Source organism: Neocloeon triangulifer, unplaced genomic scaffold (assembly GCF_031216515.1).
Source record: "Neocloeon triangulifer isolate White Clay Creek 2 clone unplaced genomic scaffold, ASM3121651v1 ptg000015l, whole genome shotgun sequence".
In the NCBI taxonomy this organism is placed as follows: domain Eukaryota; kingdom Metazoa; phylum Arthropoda; class Insecta; order Ephemeroptera; family Baetidae; genus Neocloeon; species Neocloeon triangulifer.
Window position 1 is genome coordinate 4,890,018 of NW_026775557.1, and position 22,089 is coordinate 4,912,106.

The window sequence follows — 22,089 nt, forward strand, 5'->3', positions numbered from 1 at the left end:
CGTGTGCACGCCACTGGTGATGACTACAGTGGAAAATATTTTTAATAATGTTGAACCTTCGACCGACGCAATTTCCAAGGCAGCCGCAGTTTGTGATGAAAATTGCGTGAAAAACGACGGCCGGTGGACATTTTGATTTTGAATAGTGGAGTTTTTACTTCAGAATTAAAAAATGGTGATGGTGCATTTACAAAGATTTTAATGAGGAATGGAAAAGAGAACAATCAGCAGAGTAATTGTGTTTCAAATAGCCGTCTCTGTCATCTGCGCAGTTTTGGGAATTGTAATTGGTACGTTGTGCTTTTTTTAACATAAAATAATTATTTTTGTATTTACCATACGAGTATGTTCAATTGAGGGTGATGGCTTTATTTTAAATAATTTTTATTCTAATTGCAAACTTTTTATAGAATAATATTTTTTATTAAGCTGCAAAATTATTTGTATTAATTGAAATATAATTTTTATTCGTTTACCCTAAACACGAATTCATTCATCAGAAATTAAGCAGAGAAATTTTTGTTTCTATTTTAATGAAAATTATTATTCAATTATTCTATTGGTCCCTTCATTTTTACTTTTTCTACGTCTTGAACGTTGGATAATACTTTGTCGAAAGTAAAATTTAACATTCTGAAAATTAAATAAACAGAATTTAATTTATTTTCTTATTTCTATAGGTATGGCCATCGAAATAGACGAGGAAAAATTGCCTGTGGAAGATCAACCAACAACATTTTTGATAGAAGACAAAAATACTGAAGAAATTGAAGAAATCACTCCATCAATCCTTACCAGCAAAACAGATGCAATTCCAGATGAAACGTTTTCAGAAACCTCGTCATCTGGCACATTAAGTTCTGAAGTTCCTTTGACGGAGGACTCTGTAGTAAAGGAAGTAATAAATACTCAAGATGAATATGAGCAAATTACGGAGCCAACGACAGAATTTCGCACATTATTGGAAGAAACGATTTCCGAAATTGTTTCCGAAATGACCGAAGAAGCTCCTTTGGAAAGTACAGAGACTGCCAAACAAGTCGAAACTACTATTGCTGATTTTGAAAAAATAAGTCTCGATCCAAATCTGACCGTTCAAGACAATAAAACAAATGAGGAAATTTCTTCAGAAAGTTTCTCGGGATTGACTGAAAAGCCTCCTGTAAATGCAAAAATCATGATCGAAGGTGACACAAATTCAGAGCAAACATTAAAAATGACACCGTCGCCACCAGAGGATGAAACTTCTTATCCGAGTTCATCCTTGACGACGGAAACTTTTTCAACCTCAGAAGTGGAATCATCGGAAGCAGACGACGTTGCATCAATTAGCGGCGTCTCCGCAGACGACGGAGAGAGTGATAAGATAATTAACGGCGAGCCCGCTGAGGAAGGAACGTTCACATCTGTGGTATGTAATTACCTGGCGCGCACACGCACACATTTCGGCTAAATAATCGAGGGAATTTTCGTGTCTCTTTCTCGAGACAAAGTAAAAAATAACACACTGCTCTCGTTTTCTTTCTGTGAGAGACAAAAATTATCTCTCTCAAGAGGTCCATTAAGAGTTTTGTAACAAATAATGTCGCAGGTTTCGCTGCAGCACGTCAACAATTCCCAGCCCTTCTGCGGCGGCACCATCCTCAACCGAGACTTCGTTCTCACCGCCGCTCACTGCATTTTTTCAAAAAAGTTGGATTTTAAGTTACCATGATTTTTATAATTATTATTTTTCAGTGGAAACGATCCGATTGACTTCAAAATCGTCTCGTCCAACATCGACCTGACAAGAGAGACTCGCACGTATTGGCCGGTGACAATTATTATTCACGCCCAGTACAACAAATCCATCTTTCTTGGCTACGACATTGCTCTGATCAGGGTGAGAAAGTAGCCCCTTGCGTTTATACAGCCTGGCAGCACCACCCTGCTTGGCGGGCTTGCATATCTGCCAGTTTGTTTTTAAATAATCGCCGTCAACTTCTTCATTTCTTTAAATAAAATTTCCTTGATAATTAATATTTTTAATTCCATTAAATAAATAATATTAAAAAAGTCGGAATTTAATGGATCTGAAATCATATGATAATTTTTCTCTATAATTTTCTTGAAAAAAAAAAATTTTTTCTGGCATTTTAAATATATTTTAATATTTAGAAACGTTTTGTTAATTTTCTTCCCGGGTTATTTTGCATTTCAAGCTTCTTGGGATATTATATTTTTTTTTTATGTTATTTTCAAGATTGAGCCCCAGTTTGTTTTGGGTAACGGTGAAATGGCCATTTTTCTCCCTCGCCAAGACGAAATCATCCCCGCTGGTACGCAAGCGACTGTGGTTGGTTGGGGTCGCACAGATCAGGTACGTTATTCATAACATCACTTGTATATTATTTTAGAAAAAAAATATCAGTAACAAATAAACATTTGGCATTTTTTTCTTACCGCAGCGGTACATGTCGGACAAAGTGCTCCGCGTGCTGGACGAGTCGGTGATTGACAACATCGAGTGCGCCGAGAGACTCGACTTCAAGCCGTCCATCTACGACTTCCACTTGTGTGCCCAACCCAAACCGCAAACTGGATTCTGCAGAGTGAGTTACACGAACATATATATTTATATAAATCGCACATGAATTTGCGCAGTTTGGAAAATCAATCACCGCAGAAAATATTTTTTTTTCAAAACTTTTATTGTTATTCGTTTAGGGAGATTCAGGAGGTCCAGTGTTTGTGGGCAACACACAAATAGGGGTGGTTTCGTGGTACAAAGGCAACTGTTCCAATGAAGAACCCCTTCCCAACGTGTTCACCAGGGTTGCCTACTTTACTGACTGGATACATCAGAAAATTGACGAGGAGGTGAAAATTTTGCGGAGGAGGTGAAATATTTAGACTTTTCTTAACAAAAGAAATGTGAATTTTAGAGGAATAATATTTAATTCTGTGTTTTGTGTGCTTCTTCTTTGGAAAGCAATTTTATGAGGAGCAAAATAATAATAAAACTAATAAAGGTACACGAAAGAAAATTGGACCGCGCGGCCCGAGTGTTTTAATAATTTACCTGTGATGGCTCCCTCAGCAGCAGCAGCTGAATTAAAACGAGATAATTGTAGACCATATTTTCGATCATCATGCAACGCGAGCAACAAGTTTTCAAGGTCCCAGGCAGTGGCGGCGTCGGCAGACCCAATCTTGCTTGGCATAATAGCTTTAGCGCAGGGGCAGCGAATCGAGCCGTGTTCCGAGAGTGCGCGGCCATTATTTACAGCTTAATTGTCAAAATTACGCTTAAAAACTACTCAATTAAAGGATGATTGCCTAATTTATAGCTAATAAATGAATTATGGCGGGGGCTGGACGGAAAATACACGAAGCTAATCGCCTCTGTTTTTCTGCACAGCACCCAAATGATTATCGGTGTGTTTAATAAGGAGAGGGAGCTAAGCTCACTTGTAATTAAAATTTCGCCGGCCAAAATATGGCTTCTTAATCATCCAAAAAGAACTATACTTTAGCTTAAATTTAACAGAAGTGACATTTCTTACAACCTTGGTCCAAAAAAGAAAATAAATTTTTTATATGCACACAAAACATTACAGCAGAAAAGACTTTTTAATGATATATAAGTGCAGCTTCAGATTACATAATTCAAATTCACGGTATTTCTCTAGTAAAATTTCAATTTATAATTCCACATTTTTCACATCCTCAATAATAACGATTTTACTTAAATTTGTTTGATAATTTTTATTTTTGTAGAACTAAGTGGAATTTCCAGTTTGGATTAGTCATGCTGGATTGTAGTACTTAGAAGTTATGATCAATTTCAAATATTTTGCACCATAATAGTTTTTATATAACATTTAAAGACCTTGTAGGTAACGCAGTCTCCATATGGTTGGATTGTTGCTAAATGAATAAGAAAAAAGTCAAATTTTGTTAACACAAAGAGTGTAGTGTTTAAACTCAAAAAATTAAAATAAAGCAATTAAATCCATTCCTATTCGACATAATTGGCACAAAAATTATTTGGACACTTTTTTATTTTGTGAAAGAAATACGCTCTCAATTAAAATACGTCGGTTGCCTATATATTGGGCAATAATTTAGCCGCATTGTCACCTGCCTCTGCCCGAAAAGGGGTCTGCTTCTTCAAATTGCTATCTCGCTGGCTCTCTTTTCATATATAAGTCGAGAAAAGACTGCTACCTGCGTGAGTCGCGGCGCTGGTAATTAACCAACTCGAAACTTCACATCTATCAGGAGAGAGCAGGTGCTGCAATCCGCAGCACCCGTTGAGATGCCCCCTTCTCATTGTAAGACGTGTATAGTGCCTCTTTTTTTCCCTAACGAAAGTGCCACTATATTATTTTTCGGGAGAGAATGAACAGCCCCCCTATCAAAAGTTGCGGCAGATTATAGCACACAATGCACGCACTCTAGATTCCTCAGAACGCAGCAGGTGATTTTTCTGATGACGGCGAGCAGCAGGTCTGTGTGTTGCGCCTTCTATATTAAAATAAAAAATTCTTTTCATGATTTTTAGACTACGAGGAAAATTTTATTTTAAATTTCAAAAGCTTTTCTCAAGATTTCTGTGTGTCCTTTTTTGTTTAATAAATTGGAGAAAATTATTCTACAAAATTTTCTGAATATTCTCCTATTTATGACATTTAAGTATGAAACTTTTTCAGTGAATTATTCTTAAGCGCATTTTAATATTAATAGGAAACGCACACAGACACATCAGACGAAGTAATATTTCTTTTAATCTGCATAGTTGCTGATTGTGGTCCAATAAATATTATTATTTTATACATTTTTTATGTGTTGTTTCAAAATGTTGCAGCAGAATATATGAGAGGGTTAATTAACATAAAAATACAAATAATCATTTTTTTACTTAAATTGATAATATTAAAAAAAAATACTAATATAAAACTCGTCTATATGGATCTAATACATAATTATTGTGATTTTTTTCAATTTTTATTAATTTGATGTACTTATAAAACTACTTATTATTTTTCTTGTGTAAAATATGATGTTGTATAATAGTAATTTAATTGATCAGATGATTGATGTTAAACCAGAAAGATGCAAAAAGCTGATAATGGTCAAATGGATTTAAAATAGCCAAAGTTCCTCAACGGAGCATAATTATAAGGTGAAAATACCAAAACTAATTCATTTTGTTAATCCTCCAATAAATAAAGATGAATAATATGAAAAAGGATTTTTAAGCATTTCGTAAAAAAAAAAAAATGTTGCACACACATGTTTAATAAATATTTAATGATGATGAAAATAAATTTAAATTAGCAATTTCCTATTCTTTAATCGTTATATGATACCGTTATTATTAAAAATAAATTGGTTTATCTCAAAGTTTGCAGTAGCTAATTAAAGGTGTTAAATGTTTACTTATATCTTAATTATACATATTTGGAAATTTGACATTTTTCAGAAATCTTTGATGGAACGAAATTAAACCGCAGCTGCATCACGCACAGAATAAAAGACACCGCCGCGTGTCAGTGATTAAAAATTTGAGACAAAGTTGTGAGCGTGGCAGTCGGCAATCAAAAGTGATCCGTCATCCTTCAGGCTAATCTGCGCCCCTTTCGAAAATAAAATAAATAAACCAAAGCGAAAAGGAAAAGCGGCCGCGGCGGCGGCAAGTCCTGAGAAAAGACGAAAATCACAAAAGGACGAGACTCTGCCCCCCCCCCCCCCCCCGTGCTGCTCATTTTCGATTCAGGTATTGTTCTCCCGGAGACAATCGTGCGCGATCATAATCCACCTGCAGGTAACCTTCACCTTCGCAGGTATTGGCCGATCACGCCCCTGATGGCCCACGCGATTGGCCAAGACGCCCCTCCAGTCTCCACCTTCGGCAGGGAGCCTGCTAAGGTAGTGGGCGTGGCCAAGGAGCATCTCAGGGCGCAGGAGAAACCACGTGCGGCGGACGCCTCAGTCTGGCTTTGCACAGCCATGCAGCAAGGCCAGCGCCGTCAGTGACACTTCTTGCGCATCCACTTTTCGTATACCTGGAAGAGCAACAGCACCCTGCGACCTCTGACCTCACCTGACCCCGACCTGCCCCGCACTCAGCTGACCATGGAGACGTGCGTGCTGATTCCGCAAGAGTTCTCGCTGGTGCTCACCAACACCAGTGTTGACCGAAACGCAAACAAACTGTGTGAAATGCGCGTGAACGTGTGGAGTAACACCAGGATCCCTCAGGGCACCGTCATCTACCCTTTCCAGGGCACCATCCGTCTCGACAAACTCGACGTCTTCGGCTACCTTGATGAGGGCGATGTAAGTACAAAAAAAAATTATTTTATTAAATATAATTTTAAATTTCGTACCGCATAAATTTTGTGGAGACTTTAATGCGTGATTTTTTAATATTTTCCGACGATTTATTATTTATTTAGAATATAGAAGAAACAATAGCACAATTATTGATTCCAATCCACAGGATTTAAAATAAAATAGAAAAAAAATACAAATTGTAGTTTAAAAATTATTCTGAAAAATGTAAGTTTTATATAATTTACCGCAGTAATAAACGACAACGATTTCTACTAAATTTTTTGTGCAAATGAAATAACGGTAAAATTAACTTGTCCTTTGGTATCAGTGCCGTCCGCTCTAGATGCGAATAGTCATGCAGTCGTTGTTCGTGCAACACAATATCTTACACCTGACTCGTGCGTTTATTATGCGACATTGCGCGCATATTATTGCAGCTCAAGTCAAGTGCATCAAATAAAAGTGAAATACAAGAGCGACCGCTGCAGCTTTGTTCACAGAGACACACGCAGCAGCACAATGACGGAGAATAATGCACACATATATATGTGAATTAAACTTGCTTGTTTTTGTTTCGAACGCAAAGAGACATTAGCGGCGAGAGTTATTAGTTTAAGCCGCGCGCTAAGCAGTACAAGTGCCCAAACCAGTATTATGTGTGTTTGCATTTTAATTTTATTTACTCGTTCTGCCAAGCATCTATACTCTCGCGGGTAACACATAGTTAAGAGGAATATATAAAGAGTTTTCACTCTTGATGTGTTGCTTTATTATAATTTAATGAGCCTGCAAGAAAATAATTCGCACTCGAAGCGAAAAATTGTTCAAATATTTTTAACTGCATATCTGGCTAAAAAAACTTAAAATTGAAAATATATAATTTTATGGAATATTTTTTTTCTGAAATGAATCCATCGAGGAATAGCTGCATGACTTTAAAAATTTTAATTCACCACTCATATCATAATTAGAATAAGAATCTCGCTTCAACTTTTTTTATTGTTATTCATATCTTAATTTTCCTTCGCCTTGAATTTTATTTTTATATAATATGTGTCTTGAATGCGACGCGCAGCTCAGAAGCTCACATGCAATTATGCAAAAATGCCGGCCGACTGCCGCTTGCCGCTTTTTAAATCGCGTAAGCAAGCCTCTCAATCATTTATTGCGTCGAGGAATTTTAATGAACAACAAAGGAAAACGTCAGCGCAGAAAGCCTGTGTGCGTGTGTCAAACGACGGTGCCCGCGATTAAATGAAAAAAAGAGACACAAACGCATTAATCCCTATAAGCAGACAACTTTATAATTCTCAAAGACGGATGAGAAAAAAAATAAAATTCTTTCCAATATCGTCTTTTATAATAAACCTCTTTCAACACAAGATCGAGCGTGGTGAACTTGCAACAATTACCTGTCAATTAAATCTCCTCCAATGCCTGCCCATTTTTGTAAAATCTTATGGTGAACATCAAGCCAATCTCCCTTCCATCTGCAAAATGATAAAAAAAAATTAAATCTGTCATTAAATAAAATTTTGATATTTGTATCTCACCATGAAATTTATAACAATTAATAAAAATCAAACCCTATCGCTTTAAAATAATAATTTATATTAATTCTGAAACATGTGTGAGGCAATAAAAAAAATATTATTTTTTTTAATGAATTATTTGGTTAGAATTTTTTTCTTTCTTATTTAAACAATTTTATTTCTGCTCATATAATATAATTTTGTTTAATATGTTGATTGTCTTTCATGTCATGTGCAGACAAGTGCGCACCTCAATGTTTGAGCTGTGAGCATTGGGAAAATTGCATGTAATTTTATAAAACACATTTTCCTGGAACCTAATTATCATATTTAAGGTTCACATGCATCTCATGATTACATATATTGAACTTTTTCCGCCAGTAATTTTTTCAGCACATAAAATTGACTCCAACTCTTTAGTAATTTTATATATTTTACTTTTTATTTTTCCTCCTTATTTAAAGTGAGCGAAGAGATCCCAATCTGATGGGCTACTTTGCATTTTGCCCACTTTGTGATCAGGAAAGGCTTCTCTCGTGCTTTATACGCGTTTGATTGGCATTTCACATACGCAGTGACATTTATAGCCGAGGAGTTAGATGTCAAGTTCAAGGTGAAAGGTCCGGTTTTCAATAATAAAGCACATTGCTCGCTGCAATAATGCAACACATTAGTTGCGAAATCCCTGCAGCCGCTGCATGCATGTGTTTTTCATTATCTCGGCGCGCGAGAGCAAATTAAATGCAACTCGCGATCGGTCGCGGCGGCGGCGGAATTATTTCCTCCCGCTGCAGCTGCTGTGCAGTATTCTGCGCTGAATGAGATGCTGCGCAAGATGTGGGGAATTAAGAAGCTATCTAACCGGGTAATTACCGCGAACAAATAACTCCTCGCGCCGATAATCAGTTTATTTTATTCATAATTGCGATTGGGCAGCGCGCCAAGTATAAATAAAACCGAGGAGAAGGGATATTTTCACGCAGACGACGCGCACCAGCTTTTCCTCTCTTTGAATCGCCTCTCTGCTCGCGGTTTGAATTGAGCAGCAAATTGACCGGCGGCGATCAATTCCTCGCTTCAACTCGTTTGGCTTTTTCACTCTATGGTCACTGGCCTTTGCGAGCCACCGAGGCATATCGTTTTTCAAATTCAAATTTAGTCTTCAGACCGCTCGGCGAATTTGTTAATATAATTTGAATTAATAAATACTGGGATTATTTTCAGGCAGAAAAGTCCTCTAATTGCGGTTAAAGACTTCATTAGGCACCGTTTTTAGGAAAACTTTCATAAGTTGCTGCGTTTGTTGTCAAATTAATCACGAGCTTAAAGCTGAATTAAAAGATAACCTTTTTCAGCTTTTTGTAAAAAGCTTATAATCCCCTGCGTGTGTGTTTAATGACTGACCAAAAGCAAATTATACGAGGATATTCGCGTTGACCCGCGTTCTGTGCAATATTTTCGCTTTAATTTACACTTTTGGAAGTGACGCCTGGTCAGCCTCGTTTATTTATCACACTCATAAAGTACCACATTTTTTTTTCTTCGGCTGGCACACTCGGCATAAAGATATCATTTTAGAGGAGAAGTCTTTTATTTTAAACTCTTTCGCCATCAGCAGAATTAAAACGTTTGCTGCCGGTTGTATTTTAGGAAGTTTAGCTGTGTCTCGGCGAAAAGGTCACCGTCGGGAGCGAATATTTTTGCTTCTTTATTATATGGCAACTTCTCTATAGCATAAAAAAAATGGAATTTATGGCCCAATGAGCGTTTCAGCAAAAGGCAGCATGACTTCATCAAAATTCAAAAAAGGCAAAATTAATTAAAGCCTACCTCCTCAGAAGGTCATGCAAATATTCAATTTAATTAGTTTTAAACACAAAAACATTAAAATCCCTTTGGACAATGTTCTGCGCTTTTTGATGAACATCGTCTTTCCCTGCTGTTTGAAGTGTCTGCAGCCAATTTGAATAAAAAAGGAGCGTGCAAGTGTGCATCTGGTGCGCCGAGTGGTTTCACGGCTGATCACCTGCACGTCTCCTTGGCTTCTCGGATCGGCATCACGCGTCACCGTCGTCGTCTTTCTTTCTTTCTTTTATATATTCTGAGACGATTAAATATCTGAAAACGCAATAAGAAGCGCAGCATCTTTTCTCCGCACATACAACAACGCTGTACATTTCCGCAGGTGTGTTACAAACTCGCGCAGGTGAAAGCCTGTGGTGCATCTCTAATTCTCTAGCAAATTATAATAAATGCTATTAATTTAAATCGAAAAGTTCAGACGCAGAGGACGCGGACGACACTCAACACCCAAGTATTGAATGACGCGTGGTGCGACAATGAGCTGCACATTCAATACATATATAATTATGGCCAAGTGTGGTCGAGTCACACCGTTGTGCCTTCCCGGCCGCGTGATTAATATAAAAGCGGCAAGTGCATAAATACCCTATAGTTGCTTGATCTGATCCAGATCTTGAACTTCTAATAATGAAATGCGCGCTCCCAGCTTGCGGGCACACGTATGCGCTGCTAACAGAGCCAGCGACCGCAAGAAAAGAGAGGAATGCTAATTCGCGGATGAAATCAGTGATAAATTGCTTATTAGACATGAATTATATTATATACGGATAAATAGTGATTTCGAAAAGGATCAGGCGTCGGCCCAGCTTTTTTTTGAAGCGTTGGGAAACATTTGATTATGTTCGAGTCAAATTTAATTAATAGTGTAACGATTTGAAAATATATAAAATTTGAACTATATTTCTAGCGCGGCAAGCTACGCAGTTGTCGTTTTTTTTTCTAAAATATTATTTATATTGTAATATAAATCTAGTGTTTAAAATTTGCACTGCTTGCTCATGCTGAGAGAACGATCGAATTATCTTTTCAAATAAATTGAATAGAATGTGTAGTTACCAAAAAGCTATAAAAAAATAATATTTATATATAAAATTAATAATATTACTTAATTTAAAATAAAACAAGTGGAAAAATTTAAAAGTATTGTTGTGTTAAAATTTTATTTTAATAAAAAAAAAATTTATCTTTTTTAATAATAATTTACTGATGAATTGTAATATTTCTGGAATAGTTTTTTATAAAAATAAAGTATTAAATATTGTGTTTAAATAAATTATGATTTGTGAAAGATTTAAACTTTTAACTGCAGCAGCTTGCAGTGAGATCAGAATTTTCTGTTGTACTTTCCGCGTCCTCGCCTCGACTTTAATCGCATTCAAAGTATACAAAACAAGCGGGTAATGCACAACACATGTCCGGCTGGTCGTCGCGAGCGGACACAATGCGTTCGTCTTTGGTTAAAACACGGCGCTTTCAGAGAAAGACCGGCCCCGAGACATAGAGGACTGAGGCTCTTCTTCTTCTCTCATTAAAAGGCAGAAAGATCCTTTCTCTCTCAACGTGTGAGAGAACAAACGGACGCGCGCATCTGTGCAATGCACACAACAAACAAATGCTTTCCTCTCGGAATTGTCGCGGCGCTGTCGTTTAATAGAGCACCGATGAATAAGTGAAAGCTTTTCCTTCTCGGCCCCTCAAGAGGAAAGCAAAAGTCCGGCAAAGGCCTTTTCTTCCTGCATTTTTGTTCTCTACGGTCAAGGTCAAAACCGAGAGTGTTTTTTTTTCGTGCAGACAATTGTATTAAAAAAGGAGACCCAATTCCTCTTGGGTAGTTGTTTGTTCTGGATATATCCTCGCTCCAGGGTGAAAAATGAATATAAAAGAAAGCAAAAGTGAATAAGAAATTCTTTGAAAAATGTATTTTAGGTGGTTTTCATAAGAAAAGGTCCATTTTTTCAAAAGCCGAAGCGAATCTTGTTTGTCAAAAATTCATATATTTATAGCCAAGTGTCGCATTTCGTATTTTTCTGTTGCCGCGCGAGAAAATATATAAACTGGAGCAGAACTGGTTGGTGGAAAAATTGTGTGGGTATATTTTATAAAATCGTGTGTATCCATTTAATAACGGTGGTCAGCGCGGCGATGAGCGAGTCGCACGCGGCTGCCGAAGGAAAATGAGCCGTGGCATTAAAAGAGCACACAAAAGGCGCGGATCTGATAACCCGGCCGTCGGAAAGGCCATTTTTCAATATTTCATTGTTGCCGAGAATGAGTGCTGGGTGATGCCTTGCTTGGCCATTGTGTTTCTCGCGTTTCCAAACTGCTGATTTATCGATATAGAGCTCAATTTCGCGCGCCATTATATCCCAATTGCCAATTCCGCGTCTCTCCCTGCGCCTATGCAATTGAGCAGTGAGTTTGAATAAAGAGCGAGTTGCGAAATACTACCGAGTGTGACTCGCTCTGTGTGTGTATGAAAAGGAGATTTATTGCCGTGTTGATGTGGGGGCATTATCGGACCAACTTGTGGTTAGAAATAAATTTTCTCCTCCAGTCATTGATATGCAAAATCGTAATAATTTTTCAAAGGACTTTAACGGCGTGGAAAGTTTTAGACCGCCGGTCTTTGAAAGAGGCCGGTGATGTTAATCTGCGGGCGCCAACTCTCCAAAAGTCAAAAATCTTCTTTTCTTTCACCGCCGTAAATCAATCCAAAAAAGTTTATAGTTTTTATATGAATCGAAAATATTTAAACAAAAATTCACTTCCGAAGCTTTTTGCAAGTTTCTTTGAAAAATAATTTTTACGATACGTATGTCTACCTCCTGGGGCTGGTGTATGCAACTCTACAACAACAATAATCATCATAATGCAAACAACACGGCCGCACGCATTATAATTCATCTCTCTGGTAATAAAGCGAGAGAGCGAACCGCCGGCCGGCCGGTTTAAATTGCACGATCTCTCTCTCTTCTGGCTTGTTTTATGACAGATGTCGTTATATTACGGCTGGGTGTACACAAACAAAATTCGATTCATTTGCATACGAGAGTTGCAGTTGAATTGCACCCATAAATTACGATGCACTTATGATGCATTTCTCACAGCAAGCCGTGCTAACAAGCCGCTCGTTTTTTATCCTCAAAGCGCTCGTTTTCCTTCTCGCGCGGCGCGGATGAGCCGAGTTCAAATGCAAATTAATAGCAGCCGGCGTTCTGAATCGATCCCGGATGAAAATCGGAATAATATCTCGGATGCATCGCCCAATAATTTATAGGTGTTGGTGATGAAAGCACCTGATACACTTGACACGCGGGCTGTATATTTACCGCAAGAAATGAATATGTACAGAGACTAAATGAATTAATCATGAAGTTGTGCCAGGATCGGATCTTGAGAGGTGAAATTAAAATTGGTTGCAAATTACCTTGGATATTTTTACTTTATACATATCATGCAGGTCTCAAAGGTTAAAGCGCTTTTATATTAATAAATCAATTAAGTTATTTATCATACAAAGGTTTCTAGTTTCCTTCGATTTGATTAAATATGCAGTCAGTTATGATTAAAAACTTTCTCTTACAATCAAAATCCTCAAAAATTAGATCAGAAGATATAGAATTATCGCGAATGTTATTTCAAATAACTGCACCGGATTTTTATAAGATTCGGGCGAAATTCTGAGCGTTAAGTGCTAAAAAGGAAGAACCAATAGACAAAAATAATTTGTTTGAACTATTAAATGTATTTTTTTATTCTAATGATATAAAAATTGCAAATTTAATATTTCTTTTATCAACTCGAGCATTCAGTGGGAATGAAAATTCGAGTAAACATTAAAGAAATATCATCGATGCGCTTAACTTTAACTTATTTATTCTCCGTGGAAACGAACGGCTCATTCTGAGAAAATTGCAGTCTTTTGCATTTGATCGGCCGAACAGGTGCTCGCGGCCTATTGCAATTAGCATTTTTACACGAAAGTAATACCGCACGCGTGTGCATGTGCTTGTCGAGTTCGCACCGCACGCCGAGCAGAGAGCGCGATGCAAAGAGAGATGGGTGTACCGTTAGTACGTACACTTCTTATATATATATTTATTTATATAAGTAACGAGAAGAGAAGCAGTGCAACTCGAAGGCTGGACAGGGTGCGGTGCCTCTCGCAAGTCGATCATGCACCTCGCACTTCCAATTGGGTCAGAATGAATAAAATCTCGTTGCATCTTCACTCTTTGATATGCGCGGCCATTCATTTAAGAGAGAGCAGCGCTCTTTTTTGTTGCGTTTAACGAGCTGCACCAATGCGGTGATGATTATTAATACGGCACACACACACCGGCCTTTTTATATTTACACTGCACATCATGTAAAGTGGTCATTAATCATAAATGAGAGACGCAGCACACACACTCTGGGTGTTCTATATATTTGTTTTATTGCGCGGTGTGACCATAAAAAGACTGGAGAGCTCGAAATTAGACGCGAGAGACGCGTTTCTCTCCTGATGTCCATTTTTTTTATACTGCCCGGTATTTATTACACATATTTTTTGTACTTTTTGCCTCCACACGACATATTAAAAAGTTAATGCCGCGTGGAAACCGACTGCAATCAAGCGTGCGTCTTACAATTTTTTTTTCAATTCCACAGAAGGATGAATATATATAAAATTTTGTTCCAGACGAAATTATGGATTCATTTAAAAATTGCTGCCGCATGCGAGAGAGTTGAGGATAATTACATTCGCGCATGATACTTGTTCTTTTCGTCCTGGGCACTTCTCTCGGATAATAAATTTTTTATTCATGACCTAGGCATTGCTCAGAGCCGGCTGTATAGATGTAGGGACAAGTCACGCTGGGTAATAAAGCCATAAATTGCACTCTTCCTGCACTAATTATACGCGCCGATATTGGGGCTTTAAACTAATTGATCGCTCCGTGCTGCTGAACTCGGCAAAAAACGGGACCGTCCTCAGCACCATTAGTTTTATGTCTTGACGCTATTTTTAGGGCCGGTGCAATATAATTTAAAATGGTATAATATTGAATTAAGAGTTAATGTAGTGGAAATGTCTTATAGCACGTGGAACCATATCATGAGGGAAAAACTCTTATGAAAAAAAACTCATAAATTTACATAAAACCGCAGCCATCCTCTAATGTTTTTATTCAATGCTTAGACCTGTTTATTATCAAAGAGATTAAAATAAACTTATAATTTCAGAATAATAATATCACTCCTGAACATTAGATAAACGTTTTTAATAAAAATGGTGATGTATTTGAACTTAATCAAAAATTATAAATAAATGCATCCTCTCCTGCGATTAAATCTTATTTTTTTTTTTACCAATTTAATAATTATTTAATTAACCAGAAAAGTTTTGTAAATAATTTATATATCATGAATAATTGTTTAAATTTTTCTTATTATTGTTAATTCTTCACAAATCTAGTCAAGGAGAGACAAAAATAATACTTTATAAACTGGAATTCTCCTTAAATTTAATGATTTACCAGCTTCTTGTGTCCACTTTTTCGAAAGGTCCAATTTGTGGAATAATGCAAAGGCAATTTCACCGAACGATTTTCGTCGATTGACCGCGATCCTCGTTTATGCCGAAATCCGCTCTGAAAATTACACGTCTCGGCATACTCTTTGCCCACGTGTAATTTCCGAAACACACACAAACACGACCAAATAAGTAATTCGAGCGGACGTCATTATCATACACGTTGTGCAGAGAAAAATTAAGGCGAAACTGCGCGCGGTGCCGGCGCGACGACTCTCGGCCTGCACCACCCATCGGCCTAGATCTTGTTTTATAATTCTGGTGCAGGCAGCATCCGCACACGGTAAGGAGAATCATCTCGGCGGCGAGTTCCCCGCGGCGAGATGCGGTCATCAGCGGTCATCTCGAGAAAATAAACCCCCTACCGCGCCTCGGGCTAAATCGTGTGTATATGTACTATGCGCTCTCGTCTTTTGCCTGGCTGCTGCAGAGCTTTTTTGTTTGTTCCAGTGCATTGAGAAATGAGGAGCAAAAATTCAAACAAACGTGCAGTGGTTGTGAATATCGCAAAATGTTGTAAATTTACATGAGTCTTTTAAATTGTACTATAAATCAAAGCTCAGAATGAATGGGACTAAAAGCAGAATGACTTTGGAATCAACTAATGCTAAAAAAAAAGATAACTGATAGAATATAAAAAGTTGTGTTAAGAATTCGTTTACAAATTTTAATGGTTGATTGAATTGTTATAAAAGTCATAGATTTTAATGTTTGATTTTAAAGATTTGTTCTTGCGGATTAGTAAAAATTTTCATTTTATTTTTCAAAATACTCCCCGCAGTCAATTATTTGAAAACATTATCTTATTTAAAAATAATGAAAGGTACATTGAAGTTCATACTTTTATTCCAAATTGTTTTTCATCAATTTCTATAGATCTACTTTAGTAACAATTTGACCATTGTTCAAAGTGACCTCTGTGTACGTCTTTCTCTTTTCTCCCCATTCCGAAATCGTGATTTCAAAGCGAACGGCCGCGGTGTCCAGTCGGGCATCGCCGAATTCAATATCTGTGCAGCAGCTCGAGTATGACGGCCCACGGCGCATGTTTCTTTTTTTTATTTCTTATTTTTCAGTTAGTTATTTCTGTAATTTTGATCCGCGAGCTGCTGCGCTCGTTAGCCGGCCGCCTTTTATTCTTTGTTACACACGCGTTTGAAAAGAAACCTCACCAGCTTTAATAAATGTACACAGATATATTCCTGACCGCCGCTTATTGTTCTCTCTTTCACGTGCCACTGAGCACAAAAGTCACGTGTTTGTAATTGCCATTATATAGCTCCGGCGATGATTTACAAAAGAGTGGCGTGTGTTTTATTGTAAAACATCTATGTGGAACACGTGGGCTTATCATATTAAAATATATAAAATGCCCTTTCCGATCCAAGGCTGCGGGATTCCGATATATGAAGAGGGAGATTTTCGCGCCAGCGAGAAACAATTAATTACGAGAACCGTCAATTTCCCTCTCGGCATGAGCCGCACGTAATTATGACAATGGCGATTCCCATAAGCTCCGTCCTTTATGCAATACCGAACTGGAATTTCACTCATCATTATCTTTTAATTAAAGCCCGAGATGATTAATTATCGATGGCCGAGCTAATTTTGTAGGGAACCGAGATAAAATCAATGAGAGAGGAGGAAATTAATTATACTCGCGGCGGTCACTCTCTCAATCAATAATCCAGTGCATCTCAGCAGGTTCATTCTTTCACGGCCTGTACGGTTCTTTGTTCTTTTTATGCACGGCAAAATAGTAATTAATGAACTCTGGCAAGGGCGATCGATTTTTTTTCTCGAATGTCACACACGCGGAACGCCTTTTTCGAAAAGGCTGCGCGCATTTTTATATTTATGGACCTTTACAAGTTGCCCTATTTGACGAGGTGAATGTCAGCCGAGATCGTTCACTCTTGCCTTTTTTCGGACCGCCGGAGACTTGAACGGATGCAAATATATATGCAACCCGCAGGACCAAAACCAAGATAGGTTTTGCAGGTTGCATATTTATGTACAAAGAAGGACGTCTAGGAGATAAACAAGCGTTTATGCTTGTTAAGTCGCGGAGAACAATTACAATTATTATTATTACCAGCGACGAGTCGTGAATATTAATTCACTCTGCATTCGCGGTCGTGAGTTATTAACATGCAAATGACTTATCTTTCTGCACGTTGTACAAATAAATCGCGCCCCACTTGCTCTCTTCGCGCCAACTAATTACAAAATTGATAAAATTTTTACATGTTGACATCACATATACATACACACACAGCACTCGCATTCATATACAAGCAAGGTTAAAGCTGCCCTATTGATACGAGAGCGAGCGTTGGTTCTTTTGCACTCACACACGTCGCCCGAGTGTACAATAATTGGAGCCGATCCAAGCGGTGTTACAATAATAATAGATGCTCATATGCAGAGTGTTGCTTCATTGTTCATCAGTCGAACGAGCAGGCAACATAACGAGAAAGAGAACACCATTAGTGTATTGGAAATAATAAATAAATCTGCCTATAGCTAAGAGAAGAAATAAATTTAAAACTTTTGCTACACCAAAATGTACATTAAGTTAAAATTAAATATATTATTAATCATAATGCAATTTTTAACAGTTTATTTTTTTAATTTTTTTCATTTATTCATAATAAATAAGTAAAAAATCTATTTATGTAAATAAACCATTTTTTAATTAAATAATTTGAGTGATCCTATTCCCATTGCACAATTAAGTGTATGAATACAGAGATAGTAAAATGTATAAATTGAACAGACTGCAATAATTGTGAAAAAGAAGGATTGTAGAATAAATTTCATGTAGGAAATTACTACTCTGCTGGTGCTCTTATTTAATGCAAATATTCTCAATCGTCAAATGTTAAATAATGTTTGTTTTATAGGTAGGAGAGAATATTAATTCATAATCATCTAACTGAAATTTTAGAAATTTAATCTCTAAATGCATATAACTCGTTGAAAGAATTTTAAAAGAAACAAAGGCAATTTTGCCTGCTTTGTGCTTCCTTTTTTCGAGGAATTCCCCAATTTATCCGCTCTCTTTGAAGCCATTCTGCTGCTCGTTCCCCGCGATCGACCACAATCGGGGCAAAAAAGCAATCACGCTCTCTCGAAATTTCAAAGGCTCGACGCCGTGCTCGGCACGGTAATTGTTAAGGCCTATTGCTCCCGATGGACCATTTTCCTCTGTGGCATCTTAATTTTTTCGGTAAGGCGCGCGCACATCGTGACAGGTCAGAGGTCGCACACAGACTATTATTAAACGAGACGACTCCATCACGCCGCCGCTTTTGAACTTTCCAATATAATCCCCTGCATAAGAGAGAGAATTGCCTCTCTCGGAAAGTGCCAAAACGTCGTGCACTGGTCACCTACCTACCTAAACGCAGATTCGGATCTGCCGAAGAGGCATTGTGCTCTGATTACTTTCCTGTACGAGGGCCCCATTGTCCTCTCTGCTCCATCAAGAGTCCTCTCTGAAAATATATAAATAGCCGTGATGGCCGCGCGGCATGATCGCCCCTGAGGATGAATCTTATCAGAGATGTGTCAATACGCCTGAATGTTATCATTGTGGCTGCTCGTTCGGAACACCATCACGATCCGAGGACGGCCAGCAGCATTATTGTCTGACCGCAGCAAGTCTCAGCTGAAGGTGCAACAGCCGTGGAGAGTAAAGAAAGAAAATGAGGCAAAAAATTTAATTCAGCAAATATTTAAACTGAAACGTTGAAGCAAAATACAGAAAATACTCAGAGGAGATAGATTTTCCTCTTATTATGGAACAAAGAACAAGATTTTTAGGTTTTAAATGCTTTTTTTGTTTTTATATTAATTTTTGATATTTTCATTTATTTAAATTTCAATTCTCACGTTCCAATTTTTGTTTTCTGGTGCAAAACTTCCCGTCTCTAAATTGAGGCGAAAGATCCACTATTTTTTGTGCCCAATTATTTCTGCGAGAGAGGTCCGGTCGGTACATCGCCAAGAGTGATTGCGGCCGGCGTGAGATTTATTATTGAAAGCAGGTCCCTCCTGACACGCCTTTCTTTACGTCTGTATTTGCACGAAAATGCGGATTTTAATCTTGGGGTGTTTAACAGTTACATTTTCGAACGTCACACTGCAGAAACTGTGGAAAAACAGGTGGCCGCTCTTTAGGCAAAAAATTTATAAAATACTTAGCATGTCGGACTACTTCTGTCGCGCGGGCAGCATTCTCTTCCGAACCGCTTCACTTTGTCACCTAATCTGATTGGCGACGCCGCTGCTTTTTCTTAACGAGCGACGACTTAATTTTCGAGAGAGCCGTGCAAAAGTACATGAATATTTTTTCGCCATTCAATAATAAACGAAAAGCTGATGCAGAGAGAGGTGCCCTGCAGACGTCAAGAACCGTTAAATTGAAAGGCAGGCTGGAAACAATTAAAGAGTTTCGGAAATTAATTCTCGCTGCTTTTCTTACTGACTGACGCCTTATGACTGATTACGTGATAGGCTGAGTGATATGCACGTCATTAACCCGCGTGACACGGTCAGCTTTTCGAACAAAAAAAATTAAGCATTCCGAAACTCGATTAAAAAGGGTCACGATTACAGTATTAGTGCTCATCTGCGCGCGGCTGCATTGTGTTATTTTTTCGTTGCGCGCCGAGAAAGGAAAACAAATTAGGCGTCCAAGAGAAGAGGTTAGCACCAAACTAACTCAGTCCGGCTAATGTGTTTTGATGTGATATATAAACGTCAATCATTTTTCATTATTTAGAAAGTTGGCCGGTTTTAATTCGCCAACCTCTGCCGATTGATTTAATTTATCAAAAAATCTCAAATCTCTCTCTCTTGGTCAATGTTAATTAAATTTGTGCATAAATTTTCATAATTTCTTCATCAGAGCCGAGAGTCCATATTTCACTGCGCGTTTGAAGGGAAAACAAATTGAATCATTTTTCGGCGTCGCTCAAAAGGATGCCAGGCGAGTCCGACAACAAAGCGAAATTCGCGCCGGTTAATCAGAAGCGAGTTATCCTTCTAGGGTAATTTCGAATTTGCTGCGGAAGTGGAGAGACGCATCTCAGGCTGGACCGCAAACGTTCACACTTCCATCCGTGTGTGTTTTATTAACGATTCTTCATCCTTAATCATCCATGCCTGGCCGAGCGCATGCACTTGACGAGAGAAAATATAAAATAATATTTTTGCTCTGCGCGACTGCTCGAACAATTGTCTCTGCGGCGCGATGCATGGCAGCTGATAAAGCAACCAATTCCCAATCGTGCATGATTGAAGTGAGCAGTTATAATAATAAATTATTGCGCTAACTCAAATCGACACCTTGATCGTTTGCTTGCACACTCGTTATTAAAGCTATAAAGAAAATGTAATAGTTGTGCATAAAAATTATTTGTTCAATTTTATTTCCAATTATATCTTTTTAAATTTCAATATGTACTTTTAACTTTTACTTCGCTTAGTATTACGCTAAAAAAATAAATTTTGGCATTTAAAATTTAATTATGATTAAAATACAATGCTTCGCCAAAATTGCTGAATTTTTATTCACTTTAAAAATATTTAATTTAATTGAAGGGGGGTTAAAACATTTATTACATTTTTATCTATTCAAGATTATTCATTTGATTATGATTCTCGAACAATAATAATTTTTATTATTTTAACATAGGAATTTTTAAAAAGATTTCACATATTATGGTTCTTAATTTTCCGCTTATTAAAATTAAGCGAGCAAGGATTGAAATAATTTAACAACCGCAACTGCACATGATTCGTCCTAATAAGCATGATTCCCATGAAAGCCAAGTGCAATCGCCCCGAGCTGGGCTTAATTTATGGAAGCAAATTGACACAAATCGCAATAAAATGTTATCACACACAGCCGCGCTCGCGCTTTAAATTAATGCGGCTTTATTTCCCTGCTTTTCTCTCTCCTTTTTCTCGATGATGCATTTACCTCTGTGGAGCTCTATTACAATTCCGCAGCATTATTATTACATTCAATATCACGGCGTTTATTTTATATGCGTTTATCCGACGGAATTTACTCATGCAAAACGTCCGTCCGCGCGCGCCGAGCGATTTTGCCTCTCCGCGTGCACACTGTGTGTTATTCTATCAATTTTATTTATTTGTTCAGCTGCAGAACACACCGTGGCGCATATTTCTCATTGTGATTGCGAGATATCACCTTCTAAAGAGCATAAATAAGCGTGTGGAATTTACAGGAAATCGTGGAAAACTACCACAGTGACCTTTATTTAGATCGATTTGTTTCAATTTATTTTTATAGAAATTTCAAAAGATTTATAAAAGAATCACAATAAGTGGAATTTCATTACAAGACTCAAGATCCAGTGTATTTAAATGGAAATAAATTAAATATAAAATAATTACCAAATGGATTTGTAGTTTTGTGTTTTGTTACTTTTTAAGAAATTTAAATTTGCTCAAAAATTTATTTTAATCTGAACAGAGTTTGATGACAACTGTTTAAAATTGTTTAATCTTTTAGAAAGTTAAATTTACACAAAGGAGAGTTTCTCATCCGGAAATTTTGAAGCGATTTTAATGAAAGTATCTCAGTTCTTAAAGAGGGGGTACTTAAAATTATATGTCATGCGCTTTGGGCGACGGCATGGCCCTTTTTAATTGGAAAAAAATATAAAAGATCGGCGAGATGTGTGTGTATATTTATGAAGAAGCTCTCTCGGCAGCAACATTTATTGCCTTTTTGGCTCGCAGCCATGCGCGCGATGA

The 22,089-nt window shown here is 37.5% G+C and overlaps 2 protein-coding genes across 2 annotated transcripts in view; both read left to right on the forward strand.

Annotated features, from left to right (window-relative positions):
* LOC132202496 (transmembrane protease serine 11D-like) lies at positions 1–3,006 on the forward strand. Its single transcript, XM_059629447.1, has 7 exons — positions 1–290; positions 681–1,411; positions 1,592–1,692; positions 1,738–1,882; positions 2,243–2,359; positions 2,448–2,591; positions 2,707–3,006. Exons 1-7 carry the CDS (start codon positions 209–211, stop codon positions 2,881–2,883), a joined length of 1,497 nt encoding a protein of 498 aa, XP_059485430.1. The 5' UTR covers positions 1–208; the 3' UTR covers positions 2,884–3,006.
* A 2,980-nt stretch (positions 3,007–5,986) lies between these two features.
* LOC132202264 (zinc finger protein Gfi-1b-like) overlaps positions 5,987–22,089 on the forward strand; it is a 70,411-nt gene continuing 54,308 nt past the window's right edge. The window contains exon 1 of the mRNA XM_059629064.1: positions 5,987–6,324. Coding sequence (XP_059485047.1) covers positions 6,121–6,324 — 204 coding nt within the window. The 5' untranslated portion in view covers positions 5,987–6,120. The remainder of the gene's footprint in view (positions 6,325–22,089) is intronic.

Coding starts and splice junctions, on each gene's coding strand:
- LOC132202496 (XM_059629447.1), top strand. CDS start 209: ATGGAAAAGAGAACAATCAGCAGAGTAATTGTGTTTCAAATAGCCGTC. Junction 1,883..2,242: donor ACGACATTGCTCTGATCAGG/GTGAGAAAGTAG, acceptor GTTATTTTCAAG/ATTGAGCCCCAGTTTGTTTT. Junction 2,592..2,706: donor CGCAAACTGGATTCTGCAGA/GTGAGTTACACG, acceptor TTATTCGTTTAG/GGAGATTCAGGAGGTCCAGT.